At 36.8% G+C, this 22889-nt stretch overlaps 1 protein-coding gene across 3 annotated transcripts in view; it reads right to left on the bottom strand.

The window, feature by feature from the left end:
- Nucleotides 1-22889, bottom strand: part of tanc1b (tetratricopeptide repeat, ankyrin repeat and coiled-coil containing 1b) — a 183619-nt gene that overhangs the window by 55146 nt on the left and 105584 nt on the right. For all 3 annotated transcript variants that reach the window (XM_067409266.1, XM_067409267.1, XM_067409268.1), the window contains 3 exons: nucleotides 17753-17872; nucleotides 15064-15345; nucleotides 14284-14435 (listed from right to left, as the gene is read on the bottom strand). In XM_067409266.1, the coding sequence (XP_067265367.1) occupies nucleotides 14284-14435; nucleotides 15064-15345; nucleotides 17753-17872 (554 nt within the window). The remainder of the gene's footprint in view (nucleotides 1-14283; nucleotides 14436-15063; nucleotides 15346-17752; nucleotides 17873-22889) is intronic.

Here is a 22889-nt window from a genome sequence, read left to right as displayed (position 1 = left end):
TGAAGATCAGTAAGGTATGGAGGAGCGAGATTGTGAAGTGCCAGAAATCAATGCGATACTTCACTGGAAGCCAGTGTAGTTGCTGAAGAATTAGTGAAATGTGCTCAGTAGGAGTTCTAGACAGAGCATGAGCCGCAGAGTCCTGAACCAACTGAAGTTTATAGACAAGTTTGGAAGGAAGACCAGTAAGAAGAGCACTGCATTAATCGATATGTGAAGTAACCAGTGCATGGATGAGGAGTGCAGTGTTGTTCATTGTGAGGGAAGGACGGAGACGATTAATATTATGCAGGTGGAAGTATGCAATACACATAATATTATTATTAATACGAGCTTCTAAGGAAAGTGGGTTATCCAGAATAACACCTAGACTTGGGACCTGTTGATCAATATCCACAGGAAAACAATCCGATTTAGTCAGAGTAGATCTTGCGCCTACAAGTAGGACTTCGGTTTTATCACTATTGAGTTTGCTGAAAGCCAGTCTTTAATTTCAGCTAAACAGCTGGACAAAAAAGGCGAAGGAAAAGAGTAAGGAGTAAGTAGATAACAAATAGAACCGGGCCCAAAACAGAACCCTGAGGAACACCACTAGTAACTGTAGATGATCTTGATCGAAAATGTTTAGTAGCAAAAGTTGTTTGTTAATGTTAATATGAGTTAGTGTACTGTGAACCAGATTTTATTTTAGTTTTATTATCATACTGAATTAGCTTTTTTTTTATTTTTCATGTTTTTCATGTATTTTTAGTCATTTCGTTAGGTGCTTTTGTTATGTTATGCTATTTGTTATGTTATTAGTTTTTATTCTGTTTAAATATTTTTATTCTGTTTTAAATATTAATATTTAGGTTTAATTTATTTTTTTTTCAGTTTTAGTTTATAATGAACAGTAAGTAGATCATGAATAGAAGTGGGCCCAAAACAGAACCCTGAAGAACACCACTAGTAACTGTAGATGATCTTGATCGAAAATGTTTAAGTTGGACGAACTGAGTGCGGCCAGAGAGATATGATATAAACCAGGACATGGTATAATATAATATAATATGATATAATATGATATAATAATATGCAGATGCCATTTCTTTGGCTATTCTGTTGTTATCAAGAGCAGTTTCAACCTCTTTTTAAAACATGTGTTTTTTATCATAGGGCTATTATTATTATTGACTGCTGAACTGAAGCTCATATCACAGCAGCATGTGGTCTGTGAGCCCTTGAGGAGCTGCTTCAAATCCTTGTTGATCTAACACTGGAGCCCAATATCATGCCACTGTTTGCATTTGATAAATAATGCAGGGCACAAATGAGAGTTTCAGCCTCTTATCACTGCCATTCTCTACCTCCAATAATCTTGCAATCAAAGTTCAGCAGCCTAACAGATATAAATGTGAGTATCTGAACACAAATGGAGGGAGAAATGGACAAACAGATATCATGACGTGAGTAACATTAACATCTGATTTCATTAGATGTCACACACAACTTTATAAATATTGAAAGACAACAACAGTAAGTTCAGGTGACTTTACCATGGATAAGAATGTTTAAGGACTTCATGCCTTGATCTGTGATAAAATCACTGTAATGCACAGCTTATTTCTTTATTCAGTTCCTCCCTTAAAAAATCTCATATGCCCAAAAGGAAGAATCACATCTAAGAGAATGAATTAAGTGAAATGTTTCTCTCTGAAGTGAAGTGATGTCCTAACAGCAGAGTTCACCACCATTCACTGAAGTAACGCTCACAGTTTGTTTGGCCAGAGTGAGAAAACCTGGCAGAGATGGGTATGACAGCAGGGCACCGAGAGGCACTGGTCTACTGAGGGTCCCTCTTAATTTGTCCTGATATATTATTGAAACCTCCATTTGACAGATGGGGATATTTCCCATTTGGACAGGTGGGGTTAATAGGAACGGCACGGTCTTCACCCTGAGATGAGGTCTGGGAAAAGAGCATCAGTTTAAAGCTCCTTCAGGTGGAGGGACCATTAACTCGCTCACTTTGAGAGAACACTCCAAAGTGCTTGTTTCAGAGCGCACATTAACAGGATCAATCTCTTGATTGCTGTGCATTTCCCTCGACCCTTCAACAACCTTATTAGACATCATCACATAGGATTTAGATAGCAAGAGAAATCTTTGGTTTGAGACGCTAAGCGGCAACTAAACCATAAGCAGAAATGTACAACTTTTGGGATAGGGCTTGGCAAAAAAAATTTTCAGATTAATCAGTTTTTTTGTTTGTTTTTTTAATGTGGTCGATTTGATACCGATTCTCAAAAGGCACGAATCAACTGTTAATCAACGTTAATCTTTTTACTAGTCTTCTCCACTACATGTCATCCTCTTATTTACCTAATGCAATGTTATTCATTCAGTGCTTAAAATGGCAGATTCAGGTGCACATTTAAGCATTTCGGACAGTTGAAGGAATTGAAGGTCCTGCATGTGTTTTCAAGCTTTGCCAATTTAAGCATTCAAGCAACAAGAAGATGCGAACGAGAACACGCACACACTGTGTAACAAGTTTTGCGTGAGCAAAGAGAAAGCTGGGCATCGCAGACAGTGTGCAAATAATAAAATTAATTCTCTTTGTGCTTGAATGGACAAATTCACACAAATTTATCACAAAATGCCTGCCTTGGCCATTATCCTTGTAAACATAGTCGGTTATTAGGCTTAATTGAACTTAAACGTGTATCAGCAGGCTATATTGGATCCGTGCATTAGTCTTAAAGTGACAGCAGCCTAATATTCCTGCTGCTGTCTGTGTTTTTAATGTTAATCAAACTACTAAAGACAAATAAATCACGGTTCATCAATGAATAACTTTTTTTGTAAATTTAATAAGGATTAACCTTTATTTAAATTGTACAGTGAAGATTATATGCAGTGTTATTTTACATTTGATTACCTTTGCTTTTCATTCTGTACATGCTGCCCTTAGGAGAGATAATTAGGAAGCATGGTGTTAGTTTTCACTGCTACGCTGACGATACTCAGCTCTATATTTCCTCGCGCCCTGACGAAACCTACAAATTCACAAAACTAACAGAATGCATAGCTGACATTAAAAACTGGATGACAAGAAATTTCTTATTATTAAATTCAGAAAAAACTGATTTCCTAATCTTTGGACCAAAAACTTCCTCACGAAAAAACCTTGAATACTCTTGACAGGTGCTCCATTAAACCTTCGTCCTCAGTTAGGAACCTGGGTGTGCTCTTTGATACCAATCTTTCATTTGAAAGTCATGTTTCTAGTATCTGTAAAACCGTCTTCTTCCATCTAAAAAATATATCTAAATTACGACATATGCTCTCAATGACAAATGCGGAACAGTTGGTTCATGCATTCATGACCTCAAGACTAGATTATTGTAACGTTCTACTGGGTGGTTGTTCTGCTCGGCTTTTAAACAGACTACAGTTGGTCCAAAATGCGGCAGCTAGAGTTCTTACTAGAACCAGAAAGTATGACCATATTAGCCCAGTTCTGTCAACATTACATTGGCTCCCTATTAAACATTGTATAGATTTTAAAATCTTGCTACTTACTTATAAAGCTCTAAATGGTTTAGCTCCCCAGTACCTAAGTGAGCTCTTAATGCATTATAGTCCTTCACGTTTATTGCGATCTCAGAATTCAGGCCAGTTGATAATACCCAGAATATCAAAATCAACTGAAGGCGGCAGATCCTTTTCCTATTTAGCACCTAAACTCTGGAACAATCTTCCTAGCATTGTTCGGGAAGCAGACACACTCTGTCAGTTTAAATCTAGACTAAAAACACATCTCTTTGCTCTTGCATACACATAACACATTATCAATACATTAACATTTTTCAAATCCGTTAAAGGATTGTTACGCTGCAATAATTAGGTCGGCCGGAACCGAGAACATTTCCTATAACACTAGATATACCTGTACATCAGAATAAGAATGGCATCTCTGCTAATATCTGTCTCTCTGCTTATCCTGAGGTTTGCCGGGTGCTGGATCCAGGCCGTATCCAGATCAGATGGAGAACCTGCGTCTGGACCTGACTACAACGTAGCCCAGGAGACAATGGGCCTAAAGATCCAATTCTGGCTGCATCTATAATTCAGATTTTTAATCCCCGTATCCGCTTACATATATTTATATATAATCGATTTTTAATCTCTATAATAAAAATGTACAATTCAGATTTTGATCTCCATATACATTTACATATATATATCTTCCAAGGGGTTTTTTCCCTCCTAGGACTTTTTTCCCAGTGCTAGCACGCTGGGTTTTTCTCCTAGGGGTTTTTTTCCACCCCTGGAAGTCAGCCGACATTGGCTTAATGTAGCACCATCTTGTATATGTTACATATTACCACGCTTGCTTGTACAGTTTTAACCACTTCCCTTTTTTTCTGTGCTTCTAATATGTAAAGCTGCTTTGAAACAATTACCAATTGTAAAAGCGCTATATAAATAAATTTGACTTGACTTGACCTTATTCAATTTCTGTACCTGACACTACTGTTAGACTTGCCTGAAAAGCACTGTTTATTTCATTTGTATCTTTGTTCTATTGTATTTATTTATTTGTGCCATTGCTTGTGATTTAATTTTTTTTTATTGACTGTTCACTTGTCTATAAAGGGTTAGTTCACCCAAAAATTAAATTTCTGTCTTTAATTACTCACCCTCATGTTGTTCCACACTCGTAAGAACATCTTCAGAACACAAATGAAGATATTGTGATAAAATCCGAGAAGTTTTTGTTATCCTCTATTGAAAGCAACAAGGTCTTACGGGAGTGGAATGACATGAGGGTGAGTAATTAATGACAATTTTCATTTTTGAGTGAACTAACCCTTTAATAATCTTTGAAATGTATATTAGTTAGACATAGTAGTTTTAGCTGTGGTATTGAAATTCGAATCAAGAATTGTTAAATTTCACTGGTATCTAAAACGTTGGTGTCATAACCTTATTACATAATACAAGAATACATGGGTCAAAAAAAAAAAAAAAAAAAAAACTAACTATTTTATTCATTTATTACTTTTTTGTGGTGGGGCCAGCGAAAATTGAATCATTGAATCAAAAATAATATAATTAATATAATATAATATAATATAATATAATATAATATAATATAATATAATATAATATAATATAATATAATATAATATAATATAATATAATATAATATAATATAATATAATATAATTAATATAATATAATATAATATAATATAATATAATATAATATAATATAATATAATGGCATTTTTGTGGTGATGCATGTTCAGAGAGTCTAAGTGGGCATTTCTTAGGCAGAATATGTTGAAAGTCAAAAGTCTATGTGTCTAGATTCACCTAGAAAACAGGTATTAAAAAGATAACATTAATCAATTCTCCATCAACACAGCGCCCAACTGCAAATATGTGAATTAATCAGGCAACAAACTAATGGAAAGAGCTAAAAATAATCAGCCTGCGCTTATGTGACTGATGCATGCAGGGATTGACTGGAATATAGCCAATTTCTTTTGCAAATAGACACACAATCATTTATTAAAATTGCAGTGATGAGCCTCTAATTAGGTGCTTTTGTCATATCTGTGAATATGTAATTTGCCACTGTCTGCTGCGCGTTCGCCGTCCTGAGTCTCGGCGCCCACATGGGTACGATTCTCTTTAAATGCGACCAAATGACCACCCTGCTAACCTGTTGCCATGGTAACACTCGAGGGACGGCAGGTCCCCCGGGAAACACGGTTGATACATCATTTAGCTCACATTGTGTTTGACAGAGGACAGCTCAGACTATTAAGACGGAGATGTACGAAGACCCAGCAGAACCCAAACGCTGAAACCCAAAGCACTGCGTTTCAAGCCTCAGAGATGAAATGCAATATTCCATTAAAAAAAAACATCTCCAATCACACACTTTAACAGTTTAAATATATTATCATCTGTTATTTTGTATGACTTATTAAAAACGCAAGTCCCTGACATTATATCTGTACATTATATTTGGGTAAAAAATAATTTTGCATGGTTTGACCACACTATGAAGAATGTAACACAAAACAATCATGTTTCAAAAATCTGAATCAATATCGAGGAGGTCACTGAACTAGTGCTCGTTTATTTATTCAGAGAGTGAATGCAGGGATCAGGATTGAGTTCAGCAACACTGAGAAGAATAAAGAGGGTCTTCGGGTTCATGGCATCTCAACTTCAGTCCTCTGCATTTCAAAAGGCTGAAACACAGCGTTCCAAACAACAGAGCTGGCATCGCTCCAGTCCCTCCTCTATGAACTTCAAAAGCAGAATCAGACATATTGAAGCAACACACATCCGAAGAAACACAAGACGGCATTGCCGGGAATCTCTCGTTCCCCACAGTGAGCACTAATGAGGAATCTAAGGCTGCATTTACACTGCAGGACCAGCTGCACAGAGAAATTGCATTCAGCAAGGACGCATTAAAGTGGTCATGAATTGAGAAATTAACTTTTGATATATATATTAGGTCACCATACTACAGTACAGGAATATCCTGTAAGTTTCAGAACTAAAAACTTCCTTGTCAGTCCAATAAAAGCTTTTATTGACACCAAGCCCAGCGAACGACTGATACTGGAATGTGCCTGTCTATAGGTGAAACTCCGCCTCCACAAAATAAATCAACGCCTTTGCAACATTAGCTTTTGGTAAATCAATCGCATTTCGGTGCAAATAGACTTTTACGATATTGACTCGACAGTAATGCAACAACATGTCATTAACTGTGTTCATTCTAAAGCCTGATCTGATATTAATGATTCATGTACAGTCAGATGATCTTTGTCTGTGTGTCAGTAAATCAAACCAGTGACTAAACGTTCAACTTCACCTTGTTTCTCTTAGTAGGATGAAAATAATCTGTTATTTAAACTGTGATTAAATTATATATAGAAAGAAATCAAATCTCTTTATAATCGCTGGAGCTGTCAATCAAACAGCACAAGTTTATCAGTGACTCGTGCCAAAACTCCCGTTTTATTAAAAAAATCTCATTTATATCGCATTTGCACTGTTAGTTATGATGAAAGCATTCGTTAGTGTGCAGAAATTGAGTTTCAATGATGAGATCACTGCTTTCATGCACTCAACAAATATATCTAAATATAATGTCATAGATCTAAATGTAATGCTATAATCAACACTTTTCACGATTAGTTAACCTTGAGAGCTGTAATAGTAAAAATGTGCTATAAATTTTCGAGACAGTAATACTTAGCTATTTCATATGCAAAGATGTTAGCCAATCACAGCAGTTCACAGCAATCACACTTTTACAACACAGTTTCTCGGCCGCCACAGAGTTAAATTTGTTAAAGCGGACATAAAGTCTTGAAATATGACATACTGCCCTAATGAAAGCCAAATTTTGAGCAATGTTATACTGTACCTGTCCTTAAACTTGGCAAATATGCGTTATAGCGGACATAAGGCCATGATATTAGAGGTATACTGCCCTAACGAAAGCAACATTTTGAGCAAATAGATCTTTATTTTTTTCTACATACTTCCTTTGTGCATTTCACTCTAATTTTTACTATGAACAAAATGAGAGTGAAATGCACAAAGGAAGTATGTTATAGATAGTATACATAAACCAAGCCTTTGTAAGGCGTGATCACGCAAAAAAATAATGTGCACAAGCAATATTTTCTTCTGCACGTGCGGATATTTCTTGAGTGAATGCGAAAGTCTGTATATTTTTTATTTTTGCAAAGGTCCCTCTAGGGACTCCGTAGTAAACAAACCTACTGCAGCTGAAATTTAAAACAATGTTTATTTCATATGTATCAGATTGTATTTGTGCTGTAATTTGTAATTTACATCTTTGTTCTAATATTTCATAACAAAGACACATTAATGAAATCAAATAAAAGAGAGAAATTAGTTTGGCTGTACTGCTCACTGACGTGCAAAATAGTCTTAAACCAACATGAAAAAGAATTGTGTTATGGATCGTGATCCTGTCTGAAAACAATTAGGATATGATATTTTTGCCATATCGCCCACCCCTACATCCTCCACCATAAACATGTCAGTCTGAGGGGAAATACATCATCACACTGAAGCGCAGGTCCTCCATTAAAACGGCTGCAGTAGAAACTGTGACATCACCACATATTCATCACCGTCCATTAGCAACATTACTGCACAACTGCATGTGCTCTTCATACAAGACAGACGAATCATGGGTCAGTCTGAGACATATGAGACATATCTCAAACTCTACCTGAAAGCAAAAACACTACAACTAAATGAAAATATTATACATTTCATTTTCTATGTGTCTGGTCTATGCATTGTGCTATAGAGAACCTTCATCGGTGATGCGAGTTTGCAGTTGAATAAAACCCATTTCTATGAACAAAACCCATCTGAAATCATCTGGGGACACAGAATGAGCCGCTGCAGGGGAAAAATAAAGTGTTCAGCACAAACTGTCTGAAGCATAAGAGCACTTTGTATTAAATGCCTGAAATAAGGTCACAAGAATATAGTTTTAAGTGGTCGGTGTGCAAAGTGATTGCTTAAGATGTTTCAGCGAGTACATAACTTACATTTAACAGTTATATTGTTATAATTTAAGCATTTCCATTTTGAAAAACAATGGAAATGCTCAATTGTCCTAACAGCAAGTGAACATATGTCAAAGTTTGCATGCATATACACGGCAAACAAACCAAGGGGTGAAAGTTTGGCTGGTTAACAAGGTCTAGTCAGATCATGCTGTAAAATCACAATTCAGCAGGTAAAAGAATATAAAGTTGGATATGTCTAACTTTTTCTGCATTCATACAGTACACTCGTGTAAAGTGATTTATACTATATAGCAATCTCAACTGCTTGATTGTTTGTATTACCTCAAAATGTTACTATATTATCACAGCTCTGTAACTATGAGGCGTGAAAATATTATGATATTATAAACATTAACATTATGATTTTCTGTAAAGCTGTCCTTTTTTGCACCACTTTCAGGGAAAGCTGGATGCTTTGTGTGGGACTTTTGGTGATGAACCGACCATTTCTAGTTGTGAGCAAGCTCAGTCTATCCAAAAAGCTTAATAACTTTATCTTGACTAACCCCATCTTAGTTAGTGAAATAATACAGAAATCCAATTCTTCTTCATGTCGGTTAGATCCTGCACCACCAACATTTCTTTTGAAACACTGTACCTCTGACATTTCTGCTCTCATATCTTGTAAATATGTCTCTTATCTTCACTAAAGAGTGCTGGACCCAACCGACTTCGTTAATTATCGCCCACTCTCCAATCTACCAAAAATCATGGAAAAGGCTGCAGTCATTTTTAGCTCTCAATGATCAGTTTGATAACATTCAGTCTGGTTTTCGCTCGCATCACAGTACTGAAACTGCCTTAGTATCATCAATGACCTCTTACTTTCCGGTGACTCGGGCAAGCTTCCCATACTTTTATTACTCGACCTCAGCTCAGCTTTTGATACTGTCATAAGTTCTTACTCATGTGCCTCTCAGAGATTGGTAATTGGTAACAATACTACATCACCACGCACAATTAAAAATCTTCCACTGTCTTACTCAAACAGGGTGTCCCACAAGGCTCAGTTCTAGGCCCATTACTATTTATGATTTACATTAGGCCTCTCAGACAAATTATTCACATATTATATATATTATATTCACATATTATTATGTTTAAGCATGAGATATAATTCATTTTGGGTAAATAAAAAAGGCAATCTTTGGTCTTATTAATCTATTACTTGTTCCTGAGCAAATCGAATTGGGCTATGTTAAAGGGGTTCTTTTTGTCGACTGAGTATTTGAAATGAGCGCATGGGTAAGAACAGCCCCCCTCCTTCACAGCTCATTTAGAGGGAACGCCTCCGAAAACTCGTGCACGAGTATCGGAACACGAGTGTTTACCACTGGCATTCACTGTGTTATTAAGCCGGGCACACATTTTACGACTAGCTAAAACATTCTGACTGTGCTCAACATACAGCGATAGTTTCCTGCTCCTGAAGCAGATTTATATACTTTCACATGGAATTTGAACACCGACTGTAATCGCAGACTGAACGCAACTGGCTCTGACTGGACGCGTTTGAGCGTGATCAGTCATAAGTATTTGTTTACATTCATAATCGGCCTTACAATCGTTAAGTGTGTGCGCGACTTAAAGCCGTGGATTCATTATGTCGGACTCACCGCAGGTAACTCATAATCTGCAGTTGTTACTCCTGTCTCCTGACAAAAACATTGCAATCAGTGCCTGTGGAGTGTGGAAAGTTACTGGAGCGCGCAGCCGCTCGTCTCTCACATGGATCATCATGGCAGTGATTGACAAGCCAGAGGGCCAATCTGGGCGATCATCACGTAAACGATTGGCTGATGTTTTTAAGGCCCTACCTCTTGCACAGATGATGTATATTAATATTATTCCTTTCAGTGCACCTAATAAATAGTCTTTTATCAGTTAGTAAAGACAGTTTCAAGTAATATTGCAAAAATGTATAAAACAAAACATCCTCTTTAGCACCTTTAAGTTTAATTTATATTTAACTTACATCCTGTATAGCACTGCGTTTGTACGTTTGACTGAATTGTACAATTGTGTTTATTTTTCTATTGTCATTTATAATGGCTATTGTTGTTAATTTAAATATTGTTGTTCAATAAATATTAGTGGATTGGATTGAATGGATTGCATATGGCATATGGATTGAGTGAAAGTTACATTAATACGCCATTAGATGGCAAAAAATGTTACGAGTGAATGAGTCAGTCTCAAAAGACTTTTAAAATGAAAGGGACTTTTGTAAACAAAAGTCCCTCTCTCTCTATAATACTGTACAAAATACAATGAGTTTCAATGGAGGGAATCAACATTCCTTCGTTACTAGTTCTGTTTTATTGGTCAAACTGTCAACTTGAGATTTGAATCTGTGACGGAAGGAAGCCCAAAAGAGTGGTTTAAAGACAAGTTTTTATTTCCTATTTATTAATACACTCGATCCATTAAACTGTTGTATAAACGCAATATCACACTCGTAGCCGTGCAATATGGCTGTATATCAGTGATTACCTACAGCCGTATACTGTACAGTGATATACGGCCATATCGCACGGCCACTCGTGTGATATTGCTCATACAGAATATACTGCTTGCCAACGGGACTCTATTCACCAGGCTGCTCTACCAGACTCACTACCATCATGTATCAATGAGTTAAAGACCTTGAGCTTGGGAAATGCGCTATATAAATTAAACATATTATTAAAGCTGCTTTGAAATTATGTGTATTATGAAAAGCGCTATATAAATTTGACTTGACATGAAAGAGCATTTTAGCCATTGAAGTCCATATAAATGTATCTGTAAAAGTATTGTGATTAAATAAAATATATTCTATGCAAATATTTAATTAAAGCACAGTAGATGAATGTGCTTGGTTCTCTTTGAGAGGCTCTCAAAGCCATTAAATTCCATATGCTGTTATTAATGTCACAGATCAAGAAAGCATAATAATTTTGAACAAAACATCCATTTTATTAATTCATTTTGACCCCTTGAAAAGAAATAATTAACATTAACTGATTATTAAACTGGTTCATTAACACAGGACTGTGACATACAAGTCTTACATACAGTAAGACACTGTCAGCACTGTAGATCAGGCAGAGGTCGTGGCCCTGCACCTGTGATTCGGCTGCAGCAGCACACCTGTGCGATTTCATTAGGACCGCAGCTGAGAGATCCATCGGATGAGCCGCCCACTTCAATACGAGGCCGTGTGAAATGTTCTATACATACAGGAAGCTAAAACTAGATTGCTTCTGTCCAATGACCACAGTTTATATACTAATCAACAATCAATGCAGGAATGTGTCAAATCAACATGGACTGAATTTCAAGCTTCGTTTTGGTTGATGCAGGTAAACGTGTATGTATTAGTCCAGAAACACGAGCTTCATGAGCCAACATTCTCTCAGCAAACAGCTCATTTTCTGTTAGACAAATTATGGAGTGGCTGTTACAGATCTGGGTTGGAGTCAAAGAACTGTTTTCCACTAAATGAACGCATTGAAGAATGATATTTAATGATGTTCATTTATATGCACCAATATAATAATACAGATAGCAATATTTACCAAATGTTTATACAAAAAATGCCACGCAGAGTGAATGAAGATGCAAATGAATCATTGAATCATTGTTCTGATACAATCGATTCATTAAAACGGGACGGGCTGAACTGATTCACTGAAATTGATCAAACTTACCAAATCTAACAATGCTTTTTAGTTTAAATGAGAGATACTATGAAAACACTCTCGTGCTCATGAGTCACAAGACAATTAAGGATTGTGAAATTAGTCTAAGGATGAAATTAGTCTACTATTACTCACCCCCATTTCATCCAAGATGTTCATGTCTTTCTTCAGTGGAAAAGAATGAAGGTTTTTGAGGAAAACAATCCAGGATTTTTCTCCATATAGCGGACTTCATTGGGGTTCAATGGGTTGAAGGTCCAGATGTCAGTTTCAGAATTACGTAATCACATTGGAAAGGTCACGCGTGTTGTAGGCGAAAGTACCGCGGTAGGGCGAAAAACTCTCCTTCAACTTCAAAATCATTCGACATCATTGCTTTACCTTTTTTTTGTAAAGGCCGTTTGACTAAATCTTTGGAGGTTCACTTTGTAGAAGGATTGGTACTTCCACCTACGTCACACGTGACCTTTCCAACATAATTACGTAATGAGTGGAGCATCGCAGAGCAGTGCAAGATGAGCATTTGTGGTTAAAAAGTAAATAAATGTTATTATTTTTAGAAAATGACCAATGGTTTCTCTAGATTAGACTCTTCTTCCTCGTCTGGGATCATGTAGAGCTCTTTGAAGCTGCACTGAAACTGACATTTGGACCTTCAAATCCCTGTTGAAGTCCACTATATGGAGAAAAATCCTGGAACATTTTCCTTAATTTCTTTTCGAATTAAGAAAGACATAAACATCTTGGATGACATGGGTAAATTATCAGGTCATTTTAATTCTAAAGTGAACTAATCCTTTAAATTTATTATGATGTTCACAAAGGCTGATTAATTTTGTCACCAGCAAGATCACTGCAAACATGACTACACTGCACAAACATGCAAAGTGAAGAGTTTTGGTGCTTATGTGAGCAATGCAAGTTTGAATTTTCAGTGTTTCCCACAGGTTTGAAATATACTTGCGGTGATAGCCGGGCGAAAAATCCTCCTATTACCCACAGCACAAAAATCGTATACTACATGTGACAAACAAATAATGTGTGATTTTTAACAGTATTTTTATTTATTGAAATTAATTTTAATTACATAGCATATTACATTTAATTACATACTAATATTATAGATTATTATGCATTGTAAATTATGCAAAATTATAACATTTAAATGGTTCACCTTTTCCTATGTTCTCCTTGCTGTCATATAGGGTCTCTCTCAGTGAATGGGACACAGCTTTTACTAGTAAAATTTATAAAATGAATAATATGTGTGTCAAATAATGTTCTTAGTAAATTATTGTAGTCTCCCCCACAGGAAGAAAAGACTATGAATTAAAAGGAAATCAAATTAAATACAATTTATAGTGTAACCAAAATACCAATAATGCCCAAAAGAAAAAGAAAAAAACTTTGCGTGTGACTTTTAATTATAAACAAGGCTGAAATACACCGGGACTCTTATTTTGAAATGTCTGATCTATTGCAGGCTGATCCTTCAGATTCTTACAATCGTCTAAAACATTTTATATAAAGGTTATAAAGTAGACATTGTAATAATTCATTAACTTGAGTTCATTAGCAATCACTTGGCATAAATCTACGCTTTTCATTGATTGAGAATCACTTTGAAGCAGTTTTGCGCGAGCTTGTAGAACGCGCAACAGCGCCCCCTTGTGACTTTGCAACATGCAGCGCACGTGGGAATGTCAGCGGGAGTAAACAGTTCTGACCCACACATAACGAGCAGGTACGAAACGACTAGTTAATCGATCGCGGATGGTTTCATTATCTTGCGTGGATATAAAAGTGTAAGAGGATAAAAATAATAAAAGCAAAAATGTGTTTCCAAATATACTTGGGCGGCCGTTATTATACGTGGGCGGCCCGCCCAAGTAAAGTCTATATGTGGGAAGCACTGATCTTGTTCCTTTTCCACTTTCAGATCATGAAAAGGTTTTTTGCTCATACCTTGGCAGCCAGACGTTTGACGGCCTCCTCGCGGCACCGCTGCAGCTCAGGAGTGCTGGGACAGCTGCTGGAACGCAGGGTGTTGGTGGCGCTGGGCGGAGGGGTCGGCTGAGGCGGTTGACTCAGAGGCAGATCTGAACTCGGCTCCCCACCTGGACATGTGACAGATGAATATCCACATGAGCACAAACATCACCAGCTGTTGTTTATTCTACTTAGACGAGTCAAACATCAATTCACAAACAACTCAGACCATTGTTTATTGTTTCTTGCAATTAAAAAAGTCTGTGTAAACGAGCATTAGGTACATGCGTCACGTCGTAGATTACATGCCTCACAGAAAATCAAATATGAAAGAATTGTATACACTGTTAATAGAATTGAGATTAAAATACACTACCTTTCAAAAGTTTTGGGTCAATTACATTAAACTGATCAAAAGTGACAGTAAAGACATTTATAATGTTACAAAAGATTTCACAATCAAATAAATACTGCTCTTTCGAACTTTCTATTCATCAACGAATCCTGAAAAATCATGGTTTCTACAAAATATTAAGCAGCATGACTGTTGTCAGCATTGATAATAATAATCATCATATTAGAATGATTTCTGAAGGATCATGTGACACTGAAGACTGGAGTAATGATGCTGAAAATTCAGCTTTGATCACAGGAATAAATTACATTTTAAAATATATTCACACAGAAAACAGGTAGTGCTGTATCCAGACTTGGGCCCGTGAGCGTGTGTGTTGTGAAACAATGTTCAGGACTCACTTTTGGGAGATGCGCTTGGGCTGTTGGATGCGATCTGTCGCATGCGGCCGCCATGGCAGCTGAGGGCCACCAGACGGGAGATGATGGCGGTTTTGCCGAAGCCCACGTTGCCCACGAGGATGGAACCGGAGCTCTCGCCTGATTCGCTGGGCCTCAGGTCATCCTCGAGCTGCTGGAACAGCCAATCGCGGCCCACGAACACAGAGTCAGTGGTGATGCTGGGAACCTCAAACAGCAGTGGCTTGAGCATGATGTCAGTGGGCTTGTACGGAGCAAAGCGAGCTGCAAAACACACAACATACAGGTTTAATCACAGGCAAACAATGTAAATAGACATGCATATCCTCACTAGACTTACGAAGGAAGGATAATATTTTATAATAAAATGATTTTCCTGCAGTTAATGTTATAAAATACCCTCAATGTCACCCCAGAGTGAGATTTTATTGTGCACTGAGACAAAATATGCGTGAAAGAACACAATGATCACACATGACATCCATTTGTCAGTGATCAGTGTCATTTATGAACTTTTATAATAGTGTTTCTCAATCATTTGGGCACCAATGACATAAAATAAAGATGTCAAGTGCTTGGAAAGGCTGTTTGAGTAGCTGTTAAGTAGCGCATCTCTCTGAGTCAGCATGAAAATCGATTCGGATGATGACATGAATGTGATTTTTTGGTTAAATCTCACAAAAATATGTCCAAGAAACAGTGCACAAACAAAATCAAAAAGAAAAAAGATTTTAAAAAATCTCTTTGTATAAAATATTATGATCAGACTGATGTTGCTTCCTTTTCAAACAAGAATATTTAGAGAAGTTCAGAACAAACATCTTTGAGTTCATTTGAAATCTTAAATTGCACCAGAATGAAAATAAATCAATCATAGACAGCCTGACAACAGACCTGTGCTATATAAAATAAAATATAAAATAAATATAGAAAATAAAATATAAAATAAAATAATAAATTAAATTACAATAAAATAAAATATAAAATAAAATGAAAATAATCATTAGGGGTTCTGACAAAATGTTAATTGTTTCATTACTGGATGAACCAGACTAATACATTTTTTAACAGCCATTGTTGCCACCTACTGGTGTAACGGTGTAATCGATACAATCATCATTTGAAGCGACAAGTTACTTTCAAAACATGATTTACTCTATTTTGATCGCTACCGCAGACATCAGTGTTTATATCTGACCTATAAACTTTCCCAGTATACAGAAATGATGATATCGTGTGGTTGTGATGCGGTTTCATACCAACTACTCTCTCTGGGTCAGAATGCAGAATTTCAAAAGTTTAATAGACACAGCTGATTCGTCATTTAGGAATAAGATTGAGGGAGTGTTCGAATCGAGATTGCAATCTTTTAACGGTTAATTGTGCGGCTCTAGCTGCTGGTCATGCTCACAAGTCTTCAATAAAATACTGACACATACATAGAGTGATATTTAATATACATAGGCTATATGCACATAGATAAGCATGTCATCACTGCATGTCAGATGAAATTGAGCCATTTTGGGATCCAAAACTTGCACATTAATACACCTGTAGAGACTGGAATAAAAAATCCTGCACCGATCAGAGCTGATGAATCTGTCGCCATTGGCTGTGATTGAATCAAACCTCTGATGTCTCTCAATATTTATTAGAACATTCAACAAGGTCAGAATAGCAGCTCAACACTGACACACACACATCAGCTCCTGCAGAACACACATTAGCTCGACCCTCGGGGTACACAAGCGTTTATATAAGAGAAACAGACAAACAGATGGACAGAGAGGAAAAACACATGTATTTAACGATGTTCTCTTGCATTATTAATGGACTTGACTATTTAAAACACTTATTTTCACCACAGGAAGTGTATAGAGAGTGGGTCCTGAGTGGGTAAACAGATCTGTACAGAAATGTCTCACTCTAAAAGTTATATAAGTTTATACAAAAAAAAAAAAAACACAAATCCAACAGTTTCAGATTGTACAAGGGTGAATCTCACCAAACCAAGAACATGTCTGGATCAAATTTTATTTCACAACAATCAATCAATCAATCAATCAATCAATCAATCAATAAACGTACACCTAAATGTTGAGGTGCATGTTATTAAAAAATACCAAAAAGAGTTGCAATTATACTTTCTTTTATGCCAAAATCAAAGAGAATAAATAAGAAATGGTTTTGTTTTTTTTTAACATAAAGAAAATTAAGACTTTTAATACCCCCCAATTTTCATTATTTTATTTTTCATTTACTTGTGTTTCAAAGGCAAAATGAAAACAAATAATTATTTTTGACAATTTATACTATTTATGAAGTGCAATATATAAGGTGTCTTCTAAAAAAGCACCTTAATGCAATAATCACTTTCTTTAATTTAGCATAAAGGCAGAACAACAAGTCATGATCCATAAATATATTTTTACATAAAGACAATTAAGCCCCAAATTCTCATTTTCTATGACAATTTAAAACAATGTTGTTATTATTGTTGCTGTTTTGGATGAAAGTAATAAGAATTTGTAATAAAAATGTAAATAATTGTCAGGCAATTGCCAACTTAATTATCCTAAAAATGTTCATAACAGGTTTCATGACATTCTTAAGTAAATAAAGAGAAACACCAAGCACACAGAACAACTGCATGATGGGAATGTGACTGTACCTTTGTCGTGCGGAGCTCTGCCCCCGGTGTTGTGCCAGGGCAGGCGGATGGACGTGCGCAGGGGGGTGTTTCGCTGTTCATCAAGATAGCTCAGATCCTCCAGCTTAGTGGAGCTTGTTGCTGAAAAAGAGAAATGTAATAATTCAAACAGGTTTTCAGGTTTAGATGTATACCAATACACTCCCACAAATCAGCTTATTGAATTAACCTGTTGTCCTGGATTACATGCAAACCAATATCCCTGCAACGCAAGTAAACCGTGTTTACAAGACGTTATTAATAAATCAGGTTATTCCCCGGTAGTGACGTCAAAACCTAACCATTCGTGTGTATCTGACTCAGAGTATTTCATATGTTATGTCAGTCGGAATGTTAAAGAGTATTCCAAAATATCAGTGGGAGACTCATATTCTCTCCTGCAGTTACAGATGTAATATTTAGACTGTACCACTTCTGCACGAAATGATGGTTGGATGGATGGAATTAAAATTTCCTGATAATTTTCTCACCCCCATGTCATCCAAGATGTTTATGCCTTTCTTTCTTCAGTCGAAAAGAAATGAAGGTTTTTGAGGAAAACATTCCAGGATTTTTCTCCATATAATGGACTTCACTGGGGTTCAACGGGTTGAAGGTCCAAATGTCAGTTTCAGTGCAGCTTCAAAGAGCTCTACATGATCCCAGACGAGGAATAAGAGTCTTATCTAGAGAAACCAACCATCATTTACTAAAAAAAAAGAATCATTTATTTACTTTTTAACCACAAATGCTCATCTTATGCCACGCATTACGTAATCATGTTGGAAAGGTCACGCGTGACGTAGGCGGAAGTACCAATCAAGTGTTTACAAAGCAAACATGCAAAGACTAAGTCAAACGGCCTTTACAAATAAAGGTAAAACAACAATGTCGGACGATTTTGAAGTTGGAGGAGAAAATGAGATTTGAAAATGAGAGTTTTTCACCCTATCGTGGTACTTTCGCCTACGTCACGCGTGACCTTTCTAACATGATTACGTAATGTGTGGCGCATCACAGAGCAGTGCAAGACGAGCATTTGTGGTTTTAGAAAATGACTGATGGTTTCTCTAGATAAGACTCTTATTCCTTGTCTGGGATCATGTAGAGCTCTTTGAAGCTGCACTGAAACTGTAATTTTGGACCTTCAACCCGTTGAACCCCAGTGAAGTCCACTATATGGAGAAAAATCCTGAATTCGATTGAAGAAAGAAAGACATAAATATCTTGGATGACACGGGGGTGAGTAAATTATCAGGAAATTTTAATTCTGAAGTGAACTAATCCTTTAAGAACGTGCATATAAACACGCTCATTGGAAGGAAAAATAAATATTGACACCATAAAAAGTCACAGTTCCCCTCAGATTCAAGGCTGGGTTAAAGGTTGCTGACCGCAGCAGTGGCATTGACCTGTCTGACATAAACGTGGAACCGTGCAGGGAGAAAGATGACATAATTCTGAATGCAAATCACGAGCTGCGACCATAATAAACACAGTAAAGAATGAATGGGCGAACACAACCAGGTCACTGAGCAAACACACACACACACACACACACAGACTGAACAATCAGAGGCATTTCAAAAGCTTCATAATTAATTTAAATCAGAATGGTTCTATAAAAGAGAGCAACTTGAGAGCTTTATTTATACAACGCCAAAGTTACATTGTGCAATATTTCATGTTCTTCAAGCGGTGTGACAGAAACAATGTGTCATTTCAGTGCACGGCCTCTAATGTGCATCCATGCATCGCTGTCTGAAACTAAAGCACCAGCAACCTGTTTGCTCCGAAACTACTTTCCACGTTCGCGTCGAAGCTCTTGGTACTCACAGACTTAAGGTGCATGCGGACGCGTTCTTCAGGCAAAGGCAGACGCAGCTCCGCAAACCTCTGTTTCCCTCTCTCTCCTCAGGACACCTCCATGTTCACCCACCGTTTTTTCTCATACCGCATTCAACTGGTGAACGGCACGGCAGCCCGAGTCTCTCTCGGCTTCACTGCATCGCTGAACGCATCCACAAAGCATCAGAGAAAAATCACTGCCGCAGCTCTCCGCTCCGCAACGAGTGAATGAAAGAATGGATGGAAAATAGGAGAGGGATGAAACAGAGGAGGTTTCTATATCTCTCCTCTCCTACAGAGCGTCTGATTACAGTTTATAGCGGGCAGCCGGAGGAGAAATAATCTATGATCCTCGCGAAGAAAGAGCAAGAAATCTAATAAAACAGAGCTAAAGGAGAGCAGGACAGGCATGAAGAGAGGCGGGAGCCGTCATTGAGGAGACGGGTGATGGAGGGAGGTGGGATACTGTAGGTGTGGAGTGAGTGAGTGAGTGAGTGAGTGAGTGAGTGAGTAAGCGAGCGAGCGCAAATCAGCTGCGCCCCTTTCAGCTTTAAAGAGCCTCACTGTGTTGTTTGCAATATGACAGAGAATAATAATGAAGCAGCAGTGACAGGAAAATAAAGAAAAGTTTGCTAAAGTTTGAAGGTACACTGAAAAACATCTGGTGTAGAAACAATTTTCACTCAGAAAACATTTGGTGTAGAAACAATTTTCACTCAGAAATTGCAAGTACATTGCCATTGCAACACATTGAATTAAACATGGAATTTTGAAGCAGAAAGACTGAAATTGTATTTTGATGTAAAATGCACTCTTTATTTACATCTTCAAAAATTCTTTCAGTCTTTCTACTTTAAAATTTCATGTTTAATTCAATGTTACTTGCCATTTCTTTATAATTTTTTGGGTGAAATTTCCAAGCAATTTCTGAGTGAAAATTGTTTCAAAGTAAATCTTACACCACATTTTTTTTTTTTTTTTCAGTTTAGTTTAGTTTGAAGGAAGTAGATGATTGTCAAAGTGTTGTCAGTGGCTGCTAGGCTATTGTTTGAGGGTTCCATCTTATTGCTAAGGTTTTGCTAGGGTGTTCTGAGTGTTCTACCTGGTTGCTAAGGTGTTGCTAGGGTGTTAGAGAATAGGTTCCTAGAAAATTGCTAGGCAGTCACTAAGAAGTATCAGGGTTCTGTCTAAATGGATGGATGGAGAGGAGAATGATGTATGAATGAATGAATGAATGAATGAATGAATGAATGAATGAATGAATGAATGAATGAATGAATGAATGAATGAATGAATGAATGGAGGGAAAGAGGTTGGATGGAGGAATGATGGATGGATGGAGGGAAAGAGGATGGATGGATGGATGGATGGATGGATGGATGGGTGTTTTTATTTTGTTTATTATATTCTAAAATATTCAAAGAATTTTATTCATAACTAAAGCAAAGTTTTTTAAATGTTTTTTTAAACCAACATCTAAGCTTTTAAAATTATGAAACAGATTTTCCAAGGCAACATTAAAAAAAACTTTAAAAACTTTTATATCAATTATAAAAATTACAGTTAATGAATTTCTATGAATTTCAATTCAATGTAAAATGACTTCTTTGCATTCAAATTGAACGTTTGCAACCTTAAATTCAAATTCAAAAGGTGCACAACCCTTGAGGAAAAAGCCCTTTTACCTGATTGAAATAATATCAGGTGCCAAAAACTATAGCAAATTATAGCAGAACTGTGTTTTTACCAAGAGCCAAGAGAGTTACAGTAGACTACTTCTGTACACATTTTAATATCTGCTGACAGGTACGTGGGCGAAAAAAGAGGCTCCGGTGCCCCTGACAACAGCAAAGTGTCTCTGCTGTGGGATTTCATTGACTCAGAACCAAAAAACTCATTCTTAAACTTACTTCAAACTCTACCACTTTTACTGCCTCACAAGCGCTGCTGATGCCTTCAGGAAATGTAAATCGAGTTTACACCGTGACTCCAGTGGTCAAGGCAGCACCACATATCTGATGCACAACATGCAGAATAGGAGACTGCATATGGATAGCCCATCTGTTTTTTAAGCATCTGCATGTGTGTGTGTGTATGTGTGTGTGTGTGTGTGTGTTTGGGCTCCAACACAAATGGCTGATAGACAGTGAATCATTCCACAGTGTCAGAGCTAAACCTCACTGAGAGAGCAATCTAATCAGACCAGCTTTAGTAGAGAACTGGCCCGTGACCAGCTCCACAGATTACGCCCTATTCCCTTGCGTTCGTCTGCAGATATTTGAGTAATCTGCTGTTCCCTTGTTTACTTAAAGGAGCTCATTGATGAATATGCATATCCCAGATGATGTCATCACTTGAATATTCATCAGGTCAAACAAGTGGGCCTTTTGAATCGGGTGCTGTTCCTGCATCTCAGAGTGATGTTAATTAACACGCTAGATTCATGTTGATAAGTCGTGTCTGTTGAGACACAGGGTCAGATGCTGCTTCACTGCACTGCCGGGGATGATGCTAATCGATCTTACAAACATGAAGTCAGACCCTCAGGACTCGGTGTTGTTACAGCATTAATGAGTGATGTTAACAAATGAACAACACACAGGGTGGAGGTTCAGCTGGTTAGTATTGGCTTTAGCTAAGTAACTACACTTCCCACAAAGAATAAAGGCAGTTCTGAAGGCACAAGGAGGTTTTCTATATATATATATATATATATATATATATATATATATATATATATATATATATATATATATATATATATATATATATATATATATATATATATATATATATATATATATATATATATATATATATATATATATATATATATATATAACCAAATGAAATCTTTAAACAGTGAAGTTGATGATGGTCATGCAACTGTCAATCTAGACATCTTTAAGAGAATAAAAACATAGATAGAGAGATTGGGAAGCATGCAGGGACACTAAATATGACAAGATGAAGGTGAAAATCAGACAAGTGCACATAGCTGTAAAATGACATACTCGCTTAATCAAACAAACCGTGAAATTAGATACGTGGAGCAATTCATAAAAAAATCATGACAGGTTATGAAGCATGCTTGAAAGTGGAGGTGGGAGGCAACAAATAATAATATAAAATAATAAGTGATATTAGTGCTTGATTGTTATTGTTTGATTGGATGGATGGATGGATGGATGGATGGATGGATGGATGGATGGATGGATGGATGGATGGATGGATGGATGGATGGATGGATGGATGGATGGATGGATGGATG

Source organism: Chanodichthys erythropterus, chromosome 14 (assembly GCF_024489055.1).
Source record: "Chanodichthys erythropterus isolate Z2021 chromosome 14, ASM2448905v1, whole genome shotgun sequence".
Taxonomy (NCBI): Eukaryota; Metazoa; Chordata; class Actinopteri; order Cypriniformes; family Xenocyprididae; genus Chanodichthys; species Chanodichthys erythropterus.
Note: the sequence above shows the minus strand (reverse complement) of the source record. Positions and strands in the feature narration are given on the sequence as shown.